Below are 15,420 nucleotides of genomic sequence, written 5' to 3'. Positions count from 1 at the left end.
CGCCTATGCCATGCTTAGGGTGTTTGTTTTCCATTTTGCTACAAAAAAACTTAAAAACATCCCAGAACTGTTGTTATTTTTGACATTTACCAACCAAGACCAATCATTTTCTACACAGAAAAACGCGCGTAGCACAACTTAACCTATGACCCCGATTCTCGCGCATTGGCGATGGTGCAAATCATGTATTAGGGTGTAGGCTTGCGGAAGGCGTCTTGGACGCGATTTTTTTAATATTTTTTGCCAAACAGCGAGATTGAAACCCATGTTTTACCAGGTTTTCCTTTGCGGACTTTCATATTTAGCGCCCCCTGGTGTTTAATATTCCGTCTTAACGCTTTTCTGATAGATGTGACAGCGGAGTCAATTAACAACAAACACATTTAAATGCTCGGTGTATTCACATAGAAATCACAAGCGGGAAAACCGGCCAATGGATCAACTGAGATCAGAGCTCCTAATATTCTTCTCCCTCCTCTTCTCCTTCGCCCTCAACGGAGTCAACACCGACTTCTTCGTAATCCTTCTCGAGAGCGGCAAGATCCTCACGAGCTTCGGAGAATTCTCCCTCTTCCATTCCCTCTCCGACGTACCTTTAATTCACATGTGTTGTTTTATTTTTATTTTATTTATGTATGTAATATTTTTTTTTTATAATTTACATTAGAGCGTATACTGAAAATTTTTAGTTTGTTGTAATCTTGATGGCATTTCTTTAAATGTGGCGGAGGTTAAATTGTACGTATAACTCCATATTTTTAACTATAACTATATTTTTAGGCCTAATTATTGTGTTTTAAAGTCGTAAACCAATGATACATTTTACAGTCTCAAAGGCCTAACACATACAAGCATATCTAACTATTAAAATCCACAAAATAAAAGTTGACTTACCAGTGGACAAATGCACGCTTGGCATACATCAAGTCGAACTTGTGATCCAAACGCGCCCACGCCTCTGCGATGGCGGTTGTGTTGCTCAACATGCACACAGCGCGCTGCACTTTGGCCAAATCTCCGCCGGGGACAACAGTTGGAGGCTGGTAGTTGATTCCAACTTTGAAGCCAGTTGGACACCAATCCACAAACTGAAGAGATAAATCGTATTGATTTTATGCGCTATTATAAACTAAATAGTAATGAGATGAGAGCAAATGCATTGATCTATTGTGCATTTGAAAAAGAATGGGCTTTATTTGCCCCTAAGTGCCCCCTATCCGTTTGACTGACCCATATTTCACGAAAGATGCGCCGAAAGTGTGTCAACCAGATATGTTAATGTAAGCTTTGATGAGCGCTTTTGTATACAGTAAATGAGAAACGGGTTTAAACACATGCCCGGCTTTGTCCAATACAAGTTTAACCACGGAAATGTAGTTTAACCTTATATGTGAACAAACCATCACACGAATTACAGCCTATTAATTTACTTCTTCAGGTTTATCATTTTGCTCAAACAGGAAAATAGTCAAGAAACAGAACAGATACAGAAGTAGGAAGTGTCGTTCTTACTTCTGAATCTCCTGCTTCAACTTTATCTTTTTGCAACAAGAGAATTTACCTGGATGGTCCGCTTTGTCTTGATAGTGGCAATGGCTGCGTTTACGTCCTTGGGAACGACGTCACCGCGGTACAACATGCAGCAAGCCATGTATTTGCCGTGACGTGGATCGCATTTTACCATCTGGTTGGCTGGCTCGAAGCAAGCGTTTGTGATCTCGGCAACGGAAAGCTGCTCGTGGTAAGCTTTCTCCGCTGAGATGACGGGGGCGTAGGTGGCCAATGGGAAGTGGATACGTGGATATGGCACCAAGTTGGTTTGGAACTCTGGAAAAAGTGGTTGAAAAGTTTTTTGAAAAAGAACTATTTTAACTAAGATTCTTTTATTTTGGCAGTATGGAGCCAATAATATGAATTCTGTGAGCTGCAGACATATGACCACTGTTTCGACCTATTATGTCCCGACCATTTCAACATAATGTGACTTTTGTAGACACCAAACGGCCAGGCATATAGACTTTTCTTTGGTTAAAATGACATGTACCATACACACTGCCCCGAGTTCGGTGTATTTTGGCTGAACATACCGGTAAGATCGACGTTGAGCGCGCCATCAAATCGCAACGAAGCTGTGATGGATGAAACGATTTGTGCGAGCAATCGGTTCAAGTTGGTGTAGGTTGGTCGTTCGATGTCGAGGTTTCTGCGGCAGATGTCGTAGATGGCCTCGTTGTCGACCATGAAAGCACAGTCGGAGTGCTCCAAGGTGGTGTGGGTCGTCAGAATTGAGTTGTACGGCTCGACCACTGCAGTGGAAATCTGTGATGAAGATGTAAATGTTTATACAAGTTCATATAGTCAGTAATTTTTGTGAAACTGGTCTTTATGATAAAGTAGAGTCTCAGAAAGTTACTTGCAGCTGTAAATCTTAAAATAGGTTGACAATTTTTCCATCTATTCGTTTATGCTGTGGCATGTTTCGCATTTTTGGTAACTCTTATAACGTACACACCTGCGGGGCCGGGTAGATGGCGAACTCAAGCTTGGATTTCTTGCCGTAGTCGACGGAGAGTCTCTCCATGAGAAGGGAAGTGAATCCGGATCCGGTTCCTCCCCCGAAGGAGTGGAAGATGAGGAATCCCTGGAGACCGGTACACTGGTCAGCGAGCTTGCGGATTCTGTCGAGGACGAGATCGACGATTTCTTTACCGATGGTGTAGTGGCCGCGGGCGTAGTTGTTCGCTGCGTCTTCCTTTCCAGTGATCAGCTGTTCGGGGTGGAAGAGTTGGCGATATGTACCAGTGCGAACTTCATCTGTAGATGTAATGATTGTTATATTGCTATTCTTTCTGCCAGGTATAGTAATAACCTGAAGTAAAGTCTCGCCGGATGGTGGACGAAACGTTAATTACAATAAACACTTTCGTAACATAAGTGCAAGAGGAGCAATGATATTTTTGTTTGTTATATGCGAATCAATTTATAGAAACTAAGCTCTTGTTACGGAACATTTTATTTAAAGATTTAAGGGCGATAAATTATCTTTGGACAAAAATATTTGCGCAAACACAAACTAAGATATAAAGCGGACCACAATAAAAATATGTCTTTATTAAAATGCAGGATTTTTCGTACCCACGACAGTAGGCTCGAGGTCGACGAATACGGCACGTGGCACGTGTTTTCCAGCTCCTGTCTCGCTGAAGAAGGTGTTAAAGGAGTCATCGCCTCCTCCAATGGTTTTATCGCTGGGCATTTGGCCATCGGGCTGGATTCCGTGCTCAAGACAGTAGAGCTCCCAGCAAGCGTTGCCAATTTGGACACCGGCTTGGCCGACGTGGATTGAGATACATTCACGCTGTCAAACAAACAATAAATTTCAAAAATTATTAAAAAAAAATTCTATTACATATACAGCCTAAATTGGGGTTTCGTATATATTTTTTATTCGGATTTTTGTATTTTTTGGGGGAATACTGCAACCGGTAGTTGGATTTAGGGCAATTTTTGGGCTCTTTTATACTTCTGACCGAGTTACAAAAATTCGACGTGAAATACTAACTCTCCAAATCATTATTGGAAGAAACTGTGTCATTTTTTACTTAAGACTTTAATGGCAGGTTTGCAGCATTTAATCGAGACGTAGAAAGGAACTGGTTTCTGTATAGTTTCGAGTTACGAGAAGAAAGCATTCAATTCTGCAAAACAGGTCATGTCTTGCCTCCGTGTGGACAGGACAAAGCTACCGACCCCATTAAGTAAACTAATTAAAACCCCAGAAGTGATGTTAAAAAATCGTTTAAAACTATCACGTTACTCGACAGTAAAAGACCACAGTATCGCAAAGGACCTAGGCTCTCTCAGCAATTGACAAACTGTCAATGCTTGAGTGGAATTCAAAAGCTTTCGACGAACCGCTGGGGTAGGAGAGGGTTGAGTTTAAAGCCTTTTTCAAGTGCACTTAGGGTTGCAACGATAAAGTACACAGATATGCTCATCTTTGCGTGTTTAAAGAAAAATAAATTGACCAATTTCCATATGTGCAAATAACGATATTTCTGGTTTATTTAGAATGACTAAGGCAACAATTTCTTTGTGATTGGTGGCATCGTTTTGAGGTTCCTAACGCTTATCTTGTTTATTCCGCTACTATACATGCCAATCTGTTCAATATTTGACTTGGTTTACATTCCAGCAACAGCGTCGCGGTGTATTAGAAATAGTTTTGGGTAACACTAATTTACGGAATAAGGAACCTAAGGAAACTCACATTAATTTACGGAGCTAAGGAAAATCACATACACTAATTTACGGAGCTAAGGAACGGAAATAGTCTAAGGAAAACATATAGAGCTTACGGAACTGGCCAATGGCGTCTAAGGAATGCAGATAGGGCTCACGGAACTGGACAAGGTCGTCTATTTCCGTTCCTTAGCTCCGTAATTTAGTGTCTGTGATTTTCCTTAGGTTCCTTAGCTCCGTAAATTAGTGTGAGTTTCCTTAGATTCCTTATTCCGTAAATTAGTGTTACCCTGTTACCCATAGTTTTGCCTGAAACGCTTGTAGAAACAGTTCTACCGGTTTATAAAATTTAACCTTTCGTATCATAACTTAAGTTTACTTATGACGTAACGATTATTTCATTCCGGAGCTATAAACAGTCGCTGCATAAGAACGTATGTAACACACAATATACAACACACTTACCATTTTGTAGTGTAAAGTTGCTGCGAATTCAACCGAAAAATGGGAGTTTTTCAATAAGAACGAGCGTTCGGACAGTTACGCGTCTCTGCTAGTTCAACGTAGATTGACAAAACGTGTCCACGAGAACACAACTTTATACTATCGGTCTCCTCGCCTCTGATTGGTCAGTGCATTCCAAGCGGAACCATCGCCAAAGCAACGACCGCTTGCTGAGCGCGAACGTGCCAGGCAAACAAAAGACTTTGGCGTCCATATTTCAAACCGACTTTGTGCTGGAATTTTGACGCTGTGACTGCTGTTGTCTTCTGGTTTCTCGTTGTGTCGATTATTCTGCCCCAGATGTTTGCGGCAGTGATGTTTTGTTGAAATTGTTTTTAATCGGCTTGTGCATGTGGGGATGGATGGGGGTTCTCGCATGCCAAAAAACACCCTGCATGTCCAATACTTAATTACATGACACAGGTGTTAATTAATCAACATCCAAAGGCCAATTAGGGGGCATGCATTGTGGTAGGAAATTATGAACATCTCAACACCATGAAAATTACATGAGAATTGTGTTATTAACTTGCATACAAGACCATGCAATGCATTTATTTGCTAAAAATCAATTGATAAACCAAACTAGGAGCTACTTTATTGGTAAAATAGTAGCACATACCCAGAATATGTTGAAAATTGCTTCGGTTTCAATGGCGTGAGCAGTGAATCTGTTCGTATGAAGCACCATTCAGAGTGATTTCATATCAAATCACAAAATTTGAATCACATTTCTGACCTGACCCTTTTCAAATTCAATGAAATTTACACAGCAGCTTTATGATGATAAAATAACTAAAATTTCCAAATTTTACAAAAAATGACCAAGTACTTTTTGAGATAATGCACTTTGAAATTGCCACGAAATTGCCAGAAGATGGCGATAGATATTTGGGTTTTTTGCTAATAACTTGGCTATTTCTTAATGGATTTCTACAATGTTGGGCTCATTTTGAAGGTAAAGGCAAGGCCTAACAGATTATACTTGTCACTTACAGATTTAGCTAACAAAACTTTATTTACAATGGAGTAAACAAAATTTTATCGTTAACCTTTGACGGTTCATAACATAAATGTCTCATCTCAAAAAAAAAATATTTTTGGTCAAAATGTTGACTGCATCATAATAATGCAATAACACCAAAAATTTTGATGGGAAAATAAAAGCTTGACAACTTAAAAGGCGAACACATAAATGGTAATTTTTTTATACATTGCCTGTACTTGAAGGGCACAGCATGAGACTAATAAGTGTCCAATGATTTGAAAGGAAAATGGAGGCACATAATGAGTTTCACAGCATGATATTTGGGAGTTAATTGACAAGTCAGAACTTTACAGCACAGCATAAAGTAGCTGTTTTATTTACATTTAACAATTAATATGAAGGAAAATAATAAAACTTGGGGCCATTTTAATGTCAGTTAAGTTTGTCTATTAGGTTAAAGTTTATGTCTATGAGTATTAAAAAAACTGGCCTTGTCAACAGAGTTACCGCCAAGACAACTGATAGGCAGAGGATGATGCTTCAAGCCCCAAACCGGTCACATAGAATGGAACCAAATATCACGAGGCAGTCATGCAACAATTATCTGCATGTCCAATACTTAATTACATGACACAGGTGTTAATTAATCAACATCCAAAGGCCAATTAGGGGGCATGCATTGTGGTAGGAAATTATGAACATCTCAACACCATGAAAATTACATGAGAATTGTGTTATTAACTTGCATACAAGACCATGCAATGCATTTATTTGCTAAAAATCAATTGATAAACCAAACTAGGAGCTACTTTATTGGTAAAATAGTAGCACATACCCAGAATATGTTGAAAATTGCTTCGGTTTCAATGGCGTGAGCAGTGAATCTGTTCGTATGAAGCACCATTCATATGGTGATGGACCACTTCTCTCTGGGGTAATAAAAATAGCTCAGAGTTAAATAAGTAATTTTGTTAATTAATTATGACAACGTAAAGTGTAGTAACATTTGATTTGAGCAATTGCAAGCGTTATTGTTAAGCCAAATTGATATTGGGAAAAAGACAGCTAATGTAACAATGCCATTACAAATGAAGAAAAATCATCAAAGCTCTGTGGTAAAATCAACCCAAAATGTGTTGTGGACTGTTCATGCAGAGAATTCATGCTCTTAAATCAATTTTTCGGGCCATTTAAATGCCTGTGAAAACTGGCCACACATATTCATGCACATAAAGCATTAGAAAAATGTTTTTTTGTCACTAGGTGGCAATAAGTGACTGGAGATGCTTGAAAACCTTTCCATGTTCCTCGAAATACATAAACTTACAAATTTAAGCCTAAATTTGACACACATTCCGCAGTTTACAAAATGGCTAATTTTCCTTAAGGCCGCATATCAGTATTAAATCCCAAAAATCTAGTTTTGAAGGCTATCACCATTAATACCCATACTGAGTGATTTGGTTTTTTGCCAACAACAATTCCTGTGGTCAGTGACCCATGAAGATCTACTGGTACTATTTATAGAGAAAAAAAATTGATTGCAGCTGCATCCGCCAAAACACAGCAAGGATCTGAGGAGCCTCCAGGAGGATCTTTTGTCCTACAGGATAGCAAAAACAGTCCCAGGGGGCAACCAAAGCAACTATCCTGTGACAATTTTTTTTGCAATTGCGTAGAAAAGGGTTAGGGAGTACAAGACGGGCATTCCCCGCGGGCAAAACTATTTTAATATAATTACTGATATGCGGTCTATACACAAACTGTAATTGTTGTGGAAATGACCAGGAATGTTGGAACGCTGTTACGCAGCTTTTTAATCCATGTTTTGATTCTTTCCGCACGATGTTTTATTACATATGGTATTCCGTTATTTTTCGGTGGACAGATGTCGAACGCAAGTATTTTTTACCAAACCAGGATTCGAAGCCATGTCATCTTGGACCCAAGATACAATCAGGTTTTGTACTTGGTATTAGGGTGTAGGCTTGCGGAAGGCGTCTTGGACGCGATTTTTTTTTTTTTTTACCAAACAGCGAGATTGAAACCCATGTTTTCCTTTGCGGACTTTCATCTTTAGCGCCCCCTGGTGTTTAATATTCCTTCTTAACGCTTTTCTGATAGGTGTGACAACGGAGTCATTTAACAACAAACACATTTAAATGCTCGGTGTATTCACATAGAAATCACAAGCGGGAAAACCGGCCAATGGATCAACTGAGATCAGAGCTCCTAATATTCTTCTCCCTCCTCTTCTCCTTCGCCCTCAACGGAGTCAACACCGACTTCTTCGTAATCCTTCTCGAGAGCGGCAAGATCCTCACGAGCTTCGGAGAATTCTCCCTCTTCCATTCCCTCTCCGACGTACCTTCAATTCACATGTGTTGTTTTATTTTTATTTTATTTATGTATGTAATATTTTTTTTTTTATAATTTACATTAGAGCGTATACTGAAAATTTTTAGTTTGTTGTAATCTTGATGGCATTTCTTTAAATGTGGCGGAGGTTAAATTGCACGTATAAATCCATATTTTTAACTATAACTATATTTTTAGGCCTAATTATTGTGTTTTAAAGTCGTAAACCAATGATACATTTCACAGTCTCAAAGGCCTAACACATATAAGCATATCTAGCTATTAAAATCCACAAAATAAAAGTTGACTCACCAGTGGACGAATGCACGCTTGGCATACATCAAGTCGAACTTGTGATCCAAACGCGCCCACGCCTCTGCGATGGCGGTTGTGTTGCTCAACATGCAAACAGCGCGCTGCATTTTGGCCAAATCTCCGCCGGGGACAACAGTTGGAGGTTGGTAGTTGATTCCAACTTTGAAGCCAGTTGGACACCAATCCACAAACTGAAGAGATAAATCGTATTGATTTTATGCGCTATTATAAACTAAATAGTAATGAGATGAGAGCAAATGCATTGATCTATTGTGCATTTGAAAAAGAATGGGCTTTATTTGCCGTTGAGTGCCCTCTATCCGTTTGACTGATCCATATTTCACGAAAGATGCGCCGAAAGTGTGTCAACCAGATTTGTCAATGAAAGCTTTGATGAGCGCTTTTGTATACAGTAAATGAGAAACGGGTTTAAACACATGCCCGGCTTTGTCCAATACAAGTTTAACCACGGAAATGTAGTTTAACCTTATATGTGAACAAACCATCACACGAATTACAGCCTATTAATTTACTTCTTCAGGTTTATCATTTTGCTCAAACAGTAAAATAGTCAAGAAACAGAACAGATACAGAAGTAGGAAGTGTCGTTCTTACTTCTGAATCTCCTGCTTCAACTTTATCTTTTTACAACAAGAGAATTTTTACCTGGATGGTCCGCTTTGTCTTGATAGTGGCAATGGCTGCGTTTACGTCCTTGGGAACGACGTCACCGCGGTACAACATGCAGCAAGCCATGTATTTGCCGTGACGTGGATCGCATTTTACCATCTGGTTGGCTGGCTCGAAGCAAGCGTTTGTGATCTCGGCAACGGAAAGCTGCTCGTGGTAAGCTTTCTCCGCTGAGATGACGGGGGCGTAGGTGGCCAATGGGAAGTGGATACGTGGATATGGCACCAAGTTGGTTTGGAACTCTGGAAAAAGTGGTTGAAAAGTTTTTTGAAAAAGAACTATTTTAACTAAGATTCTTTTATTTTGGCAGTATGGAGCCAATAATATGAATTCTGTGAGCTGCAGACATATGACCACTGTTTCGACCTATTATGTCCCGACCATTTCAACATAATGTGACTTTTGTAGACAACAAACGGCCAGGCATATAGGCTTTTCTTTGGTTAAAATGACATGTACCATACACACTGCCCCGAGTTCGGTGTATTTTGGCTGAACATACCGGTAAGATCGACGTTGAGCGCGCCATCAAATCGCAACGAAGCTGTGATGGATGAAACGATTTGTGCGAGCAATCGGTTCAAGTTGGTGTAGGTTGGTCGTTCGATGTCGAGGTTTCTGCGGCAGATGTCGTAGATGGCCTCGTTGTCGACCATGAAAGCACAGTCGGAGTGCTCCAAGGTGGTGTGGGTCGTCAGAATTGAGTTGTATGGCTCGACCACTGCAGTGGAAATCTGTGATGAAGATGTAAATGTTTATACAAGTTCATATAGTCAGTAATTTTTATGAAACTGGTCTTTATGATAAAGCATAGTGTCTCAAAAAGTTACTTGCAGCTGTAAATCTTAAAATAGGTTGACAATTTTTCCATCCATTCGTTTGTGCTGTGGCATGTTTCGCATTTTTGGTAACTCTTATAACGTACACACCTGCGGGGCTGGGTAGATGGCGAACTCAAGCTTCGATTTCTTGCCGTAGTCGACGGAGAGTCTCTCCATGAGAAGGGAAGTGAATCCGGATCCGGTTCCTCCTCCGAAGGAGTGGAAGATGAGGAATCCTTGGAGACCGGTACACTGGTCAGCGAGCTTGCGGATTCTGTCGAGGACGAGATCAACAATCTCTTTACCGACGGTGTAGTGGCCGCGGGCGTAGTTGTTCGCTGCGTCTTCCTTTCCAGTGATCAGCTGTTCGGGGTGGAAGAGCTGGCGGTATGTACCAGTGCGAACTTCATCTGTAGATGCAATGATTGTTGTGTGTTATATGCGGGCAATTCAAAAAAAATAAAGCTCTTGTTAAGGAACAATTTTATTTCAGAGATTTAAGGGCGATATATTATTTTTGGGATAAAAATATTTGTGCAACCAAAAAGGCAAAATTCCCGATAACCGATTCCGGGAATTACTCTCCATTCCCGACCCATAGTTGCAACGATTTCCACCCTTTGCTTTTGACGCCATTATGGGAAAATAAGATTTCCCAAAAAGGCGAAATAAGATATAAGCGTACGACAACAAAAATATGTCTCTATTAAAATGCAGGATTGTTCGTACCCACGACAGTAGGCTCGAGGTCAACGAATACGGCACGTGGCACGTGTTTTCCAGCTCCTGTCTCGCTGAAGAAGGTGTTAAAGGAGTCATCGCCTCCTCCAATGGTTTTATCGCTGGGCATTTGGCCATCGGGCTGGATTCCGTGCTCAAGACAGAATAGCTCCCAGCAAGCGTTGCCAATTTGGACACCGGCTTGGCCGACGTGGATTGAGATACATTCACGCTGTCAAATAAACAATACAAATTTTATTGTATAAAAGCAGTCTAATTTCGGGTGTCGTATATTGTTTTTATACGGATTTTTGTATTTTTTGGGGAATACTGCAACCGATAGTAGGATTTAGGGCAATTTTCGGGCGATAAAGTACACAGTCACAGATATGCTCATCTTTGCGTGTTTAAAGCAAAAGAAATTGACCAATTTCCATATGTGCAAATAACGATATTTCTGGTGTATTTAGAATGACTAACGCAACAATTTCCTTGCAATTGGTGGCATCGTGTTTGGGTTCCTAACGCTTATCTTGTTTATTCCGCTACTAAACATGCCAATCTGTTTAATATTTAACTTGGTTTACATTCCAGCAACAGCGTCGCGGTGTATTAGAAATAGTTTTGGGTAACACTAATTTACGGAATAAGGAATCTAAGGAAACTCACATTAATTTACGGAGCTAAGGAAAATCACATGGCCAATGGCGTCAAAGGAATGCAGATAGGGCTCACGGAACTGGACAAGGTCGTCTATTTCCGTTCCTTAGCTCCGTAATTTAGTGTCTGTGATTTTCCTTAGGTTCCTTAGCTCCGTAAATTAGTGTGAGTTTCCTTAGATTCCTTATTCCGTAAATTAGTGTTACCCATAGTTTTGCCTGAAACGCTTGTAGAAACAGTTCTACCGGTTTATAAAATTTAACCTTTCGTATCATAACTTAAGTTTACTTATGACGTAACGATTGTTTCGTTCCGGAGCTATAAACAGTCGCTGCATAAGAACGTATGTAACACACAATATACAACACACTTACCATTTTGTAGTGTAAAGTTTCTGCGAATTCAACCGAAAAATGGCAGTTTTTCAATGAGAACAAGCGTTTCGACAGTTACGCGTCTCTGCTAGTTCAACGTAGATTGACAAAACGTGTTCACGAGAACACAACTTTATACTATCGGCCTCCTCGCCTCTGATTGGTCAGTGCATTCCAAGCGGAACCATCGCCAAAGCAACGACCGCTTGCTGAGCGCGAACGTGCCAGGCAAAAAAAAAAATTTGCCGTCCATATTTTGAACCAACTTTGTGCTGGAATTTTGACGCTGTGACTGCTGTTGTCTTCTGGTTTCTCGTTGTGTCCATTATTCTGCCCCAGATGCTTGCGGCAGTGATGTTTTGTTGAAATTGTTTTTAATCGGCTTGCTTGTGCATGTGGGATGGATGGGGGTTCTCGCATGCCAAAAAACACCCCCATGTCGTGCAAACGGCAGGTGGTTTGCGCTGTTAATTCGCTTTACACATTCTACTGCAAATTTAAACCTAACATATAAGATGGAAAGTGGTAAGTACAGGCCTCCAGGGCCCACATGGGAGGGGTGCAGCAAGTACGACCTGTCAAGGTTAAGCATATGGAAATATCTAAAGAAGACCCATACCGGTCTTAGAGGGATTGAAACTGGACCTCTATCGCTTATTCCAACGTACAATACTTTGTGGTTTTGATTGTTTTTAACTGTTACAATTATTTACGTGGGCATTTCTGCGAAAAACAAGCAACAGACAAAGGAAAAAGCTAACAGTTCACTGTGACGTCATAAAGCCTGAGAAGCAAATGCAAGATAATGGTTCTTGTGGTAGAAAAGGAATGAGTCGGCTAGATATTTTTGTCCTGTAATTAATCAGTTTGTACCTGAATCAAGAAAAACCTTGTACTGTGCAAAAACAGAAAGCAGTTTTGGCAAAACAGGTCCAAAATGCATTTGGAGATAAAGTATGGCAAGTGGGGGGCATTTCTAAGACCAAACGACAAGAAAATGTTGTTACATGAATTGGACCCAGTTGTAGTATCAGACCCAAATGCCTTTTTTTGCATTACAATAAACATGGATATCACAAAGAAACCTTCATAACCACAACACATTTGAAAATGCAATCCAATTTCTCCATTCAAAGAAAGGTTTCGACAAGGTCAGTCGAGCAACTTCAGACAACAGCCAGAGCAGTTCAAAAGCAATTTATACAGTTGTCAAACATTCAGTGTGACATTATGTGTAAATAATTGCATGTACAGTTTCACAACATGGTTAAATATTGTGTATAGTCTTTTTTTACTCTGTTTCTCTTCTTTCATTTCTTCATGGTTGTTTTTTGAAAAATACTAAAAAATGCATGATTTGCAAGGGTCTTTGTGGAAAAACTACACATGCTATCAGTGAAGTCAAAATTTTCCATAAAAGCACACTTGTAGTACTCCATTTGGTAAAAATTTGAACTACTTTGAATAAAAAACAAGCCTGTGAGTATTTCGAATGTATAGATGGTGAAAAGAACACGTGCAAATAGTATAACAAGACATTTTTGAAAATTTGAGAAATTTTTGAACAGGTTTTGACTTATTTTTGTAAATAAATGTTTGCATAATGCATACTACAGCACTACAAAGCCTGTGTACAAAAAAATCCTCACAAGTAAGTTAGATATATACAAAGTTCAGAAAAATAGTTCCTAGATTTTTCACCATATTTAAGAAAAAATGTGAAAATTCGATGGGCTGTTACATAAAAACAACTATCACTGGACAAGAATTGTAATTTTTCCCTGACCCCACATTACATTGGTGTGTTACACACCAAAAATCTAACTATTACACCTTACAATTGGGCCGTGAGTATTTCATTTGCAACCATACCCCAAAACAAGCAATTTTCACTAGTTTGGAAAAAGTTGAAAAAGGTCCTATCGGTGAAAGCCATAAAATCATCGAACTACTGTTCGCAACAAGCTGAAACTTGCCTAGATACAGCACGGGGGTTTACCCTTTCTTTTGCGATACTGGTAACCGCTTTAATTTATATATTCACGAAATGGGAAGTGTTTGAAAATTGTCATTTTTGCTCAAAAATCCCGGATTCTAGAGCCAGTTCAGCGAAAATGGTCCGGAGTGGAAAGAGTTAAGTCTTTAATGGCAGGTTTGCAGCATTTAATCGAGACGTAGAAACGAACTGGTTTCTGTATAGTTTCGAGTTACGAGAAGAAAGCATTCGATTCTGCAAAACAGGTCATGTCTTGCCTCCGTGTGGACAGGACAAAGCTACCGACCCCATTAAGTAAACTAATTAAAACCCCAGAAGTGAAGTTAAAAAATCGTTTAAAACTATCACGTTACTCGACAGTAAAATACGACAGTAAAATACCACAGTATCTCAAAGGACCTAGGCTCTCTCAGCAATTGACAAACTGTCAATGCTTGAGTGGAATTCAAAAGCTTTCGACGAACTGCTGGGGTAGGAGAGGGTTGAGTTTAAAGCCTTGTTCGAGTGCGCTTACGGATACAACGATAAAGTACACAGTCACAGATATGCTCATCTTTGCGTGTTTAAAGCAAAAGAAATTGACCAATTTCCATATGTGCAAATAACGATATTTCTGGTGTATTTAGAATGACTAACGCAACAATTTCCTTGCAATTGGTGGCATCGTGTTTGGGTTCCTAACGCTTATCTTGTTTATTCCGCTACTAAACATGCCAATCTGTTTAATAATTAACTTGGTTTACATTCCAGCAACAGCGTCGCGGTGTATTAGAAATAGTTTTGGGTAACACTAATTTACGGAATAAGGAACCTAAGGAAACTCACATTAATTTACGGAGCTAAGGAAAATCACATACACTAATTTACGGAGCTAAGGAACGGAAATAGTCTAAGGAAAATATATAGAGCGTACGGAACTGGCCAATGGCGTCTAAGGAATGCAGATAGGGCTCACGGAACTGGACAAGGTCGTCTATTTCCGTTCCTTAGCTCCGTAATTTAGTGTCTGTGATTTTCCTTAGGTTCCTTAGCTCCGTAAATTAGTGTGAGTTTCCTTAGATTCCTTATTCCGTAAATTAGTGTTACCCATAGTTTTGCCTGAAACGCTTGTAGAAACAGTTCTACCGGTTTATAAAATTTAACCTTTCGTATCATAACTTAAGTTTACTTATGACGTAACGATTGTTTCGTTCCGGAGCTATAAACAGTCGCTGCATAAGAACGTATGTAACACACAATATACAACACACTTACCATTTTGTAGTGTAAAGTTTCTGCGAATTCAACCGAAAAATGGCAGTTTTTCAATAAGAACAAGCGTTTCGACAGTTACGCGTCTCTGCTAGTTCAACGTAGATTGACAAACCGTGTTCACGAGAACACAACTTTATACTATCGGCCTCCTCGCCTCTGATTGGTCAGTGCATTCCAAGCGGAACCATCGCCAAAGCAACGACCGCTTGCTGAGCGCGAACGTGCCAGGCAAACAAAAGACTTTGCCGTCCATATTTTAAACCGACTTTGTGCTGGAATTTTGACGCTGTGACTGCTGTTGTCTTCTGGTTTCTCGTTGTGTCGATTATTCTGCCCCAGATGCTTGCGGCAGTGATGTTTTGTTGAAATTGTTTTTAATCGGCTTGTGCATGTGGGGATGGATGGGGGTTCTCGCATGCCAAAAAACACCCTGCATGTCCAATACTTAATTACATGACACAGGTGTTAATTAATCAACATCCAAAGGCCAATTAGGGG

General features: G+C 39.9%; 2 protein-coding genes across 3 annotated transcripts; both read right to left on the bottom strand.

Moving 5' to 3' along the window:
• Positions 1-378: 378 nt before the first annotated feature.
• On the bottom strand, positions 379-4,860 carry LOC145905623 (tubulin alpha-1A chain-like). Its single transcript, XM_082992869.1, has 7 exons — positions 4,708-4,860; positions 3,136-3,358; positions 2,513-2,814; positions 2,088-2,319; positions 1,562-1,827; positions 895-1,088; positions 379-593 (listed from the first exon to the last, which is right to left on the bottom strand). Exons 1-7 carry the CDS (start codon positions 4,708-4,710, stop codon positions 458-460), a joined length of 1,356 nt encoding a protein of 451 aa, XP_082848995.1. The 5' UTR covers positions 4,711-4,860; the 3' UTR covers positions 379-457.
• Positions 4,861-7,891: 3,031 nt separating this feature from the next.
• LOC145905625 (tubulin alpha-1A chain-like) lies at positions 7,892-15,039 on the bottom strand. 2 transcript variants are annotated; one of them, XM_082992871.1, is made up of 7 exons: positions 11,673-15,039; positions 10,648-10,870; positions 10,027-10,328; positions 9,600-9,831; positions 9,074-9,339; positions 8,405-8,598; positions 7,892-8,102 (listed from the first exon to the last, which is right to left on the bottom strand). In XM_082992871.1, the coding sequence occupies exons 1-7, from the start codon at positions 11,673-11,675 to the stop codon at positions 7,967-7,969; spliced, it is 1,356 nt and encodes a 451-aa protein (XP_082848997.1). In that variant the 5' UTR covers positions 11,676-15,039; the 3' UTR covers positions 7,892-7,966. The 2 variants fall into 2 exon arrangements, with proteins under 2 accessions (XP_082848997.1, XP_082848998.1); XM_082992872.1 differs by having other exon boundaries at positions 7,914-8,102; positions 14,923-15,013.
• Between the last annotated feature and the right edge of the window lie 381 nt (positions 15,040-15,420).

This window comes from Ascidia mentula, chromosome 6 (genome assembly GCF_947561715.1).
Source record: "Ascidia mentula chromosome 6, kaAscMent1.1, whole genome shotgun sequence".
Taxonomy (NCBI): domain Eukaryota; kingdom Metazoa; phylum Chordata; class Ascidiacea; order Phlebobranchia; family Ascidiidae; genus Ascidia; species Ascidia mentula.
This window is presented reverse-complemented; position numbering and strand designations above follow the sequence as displayed.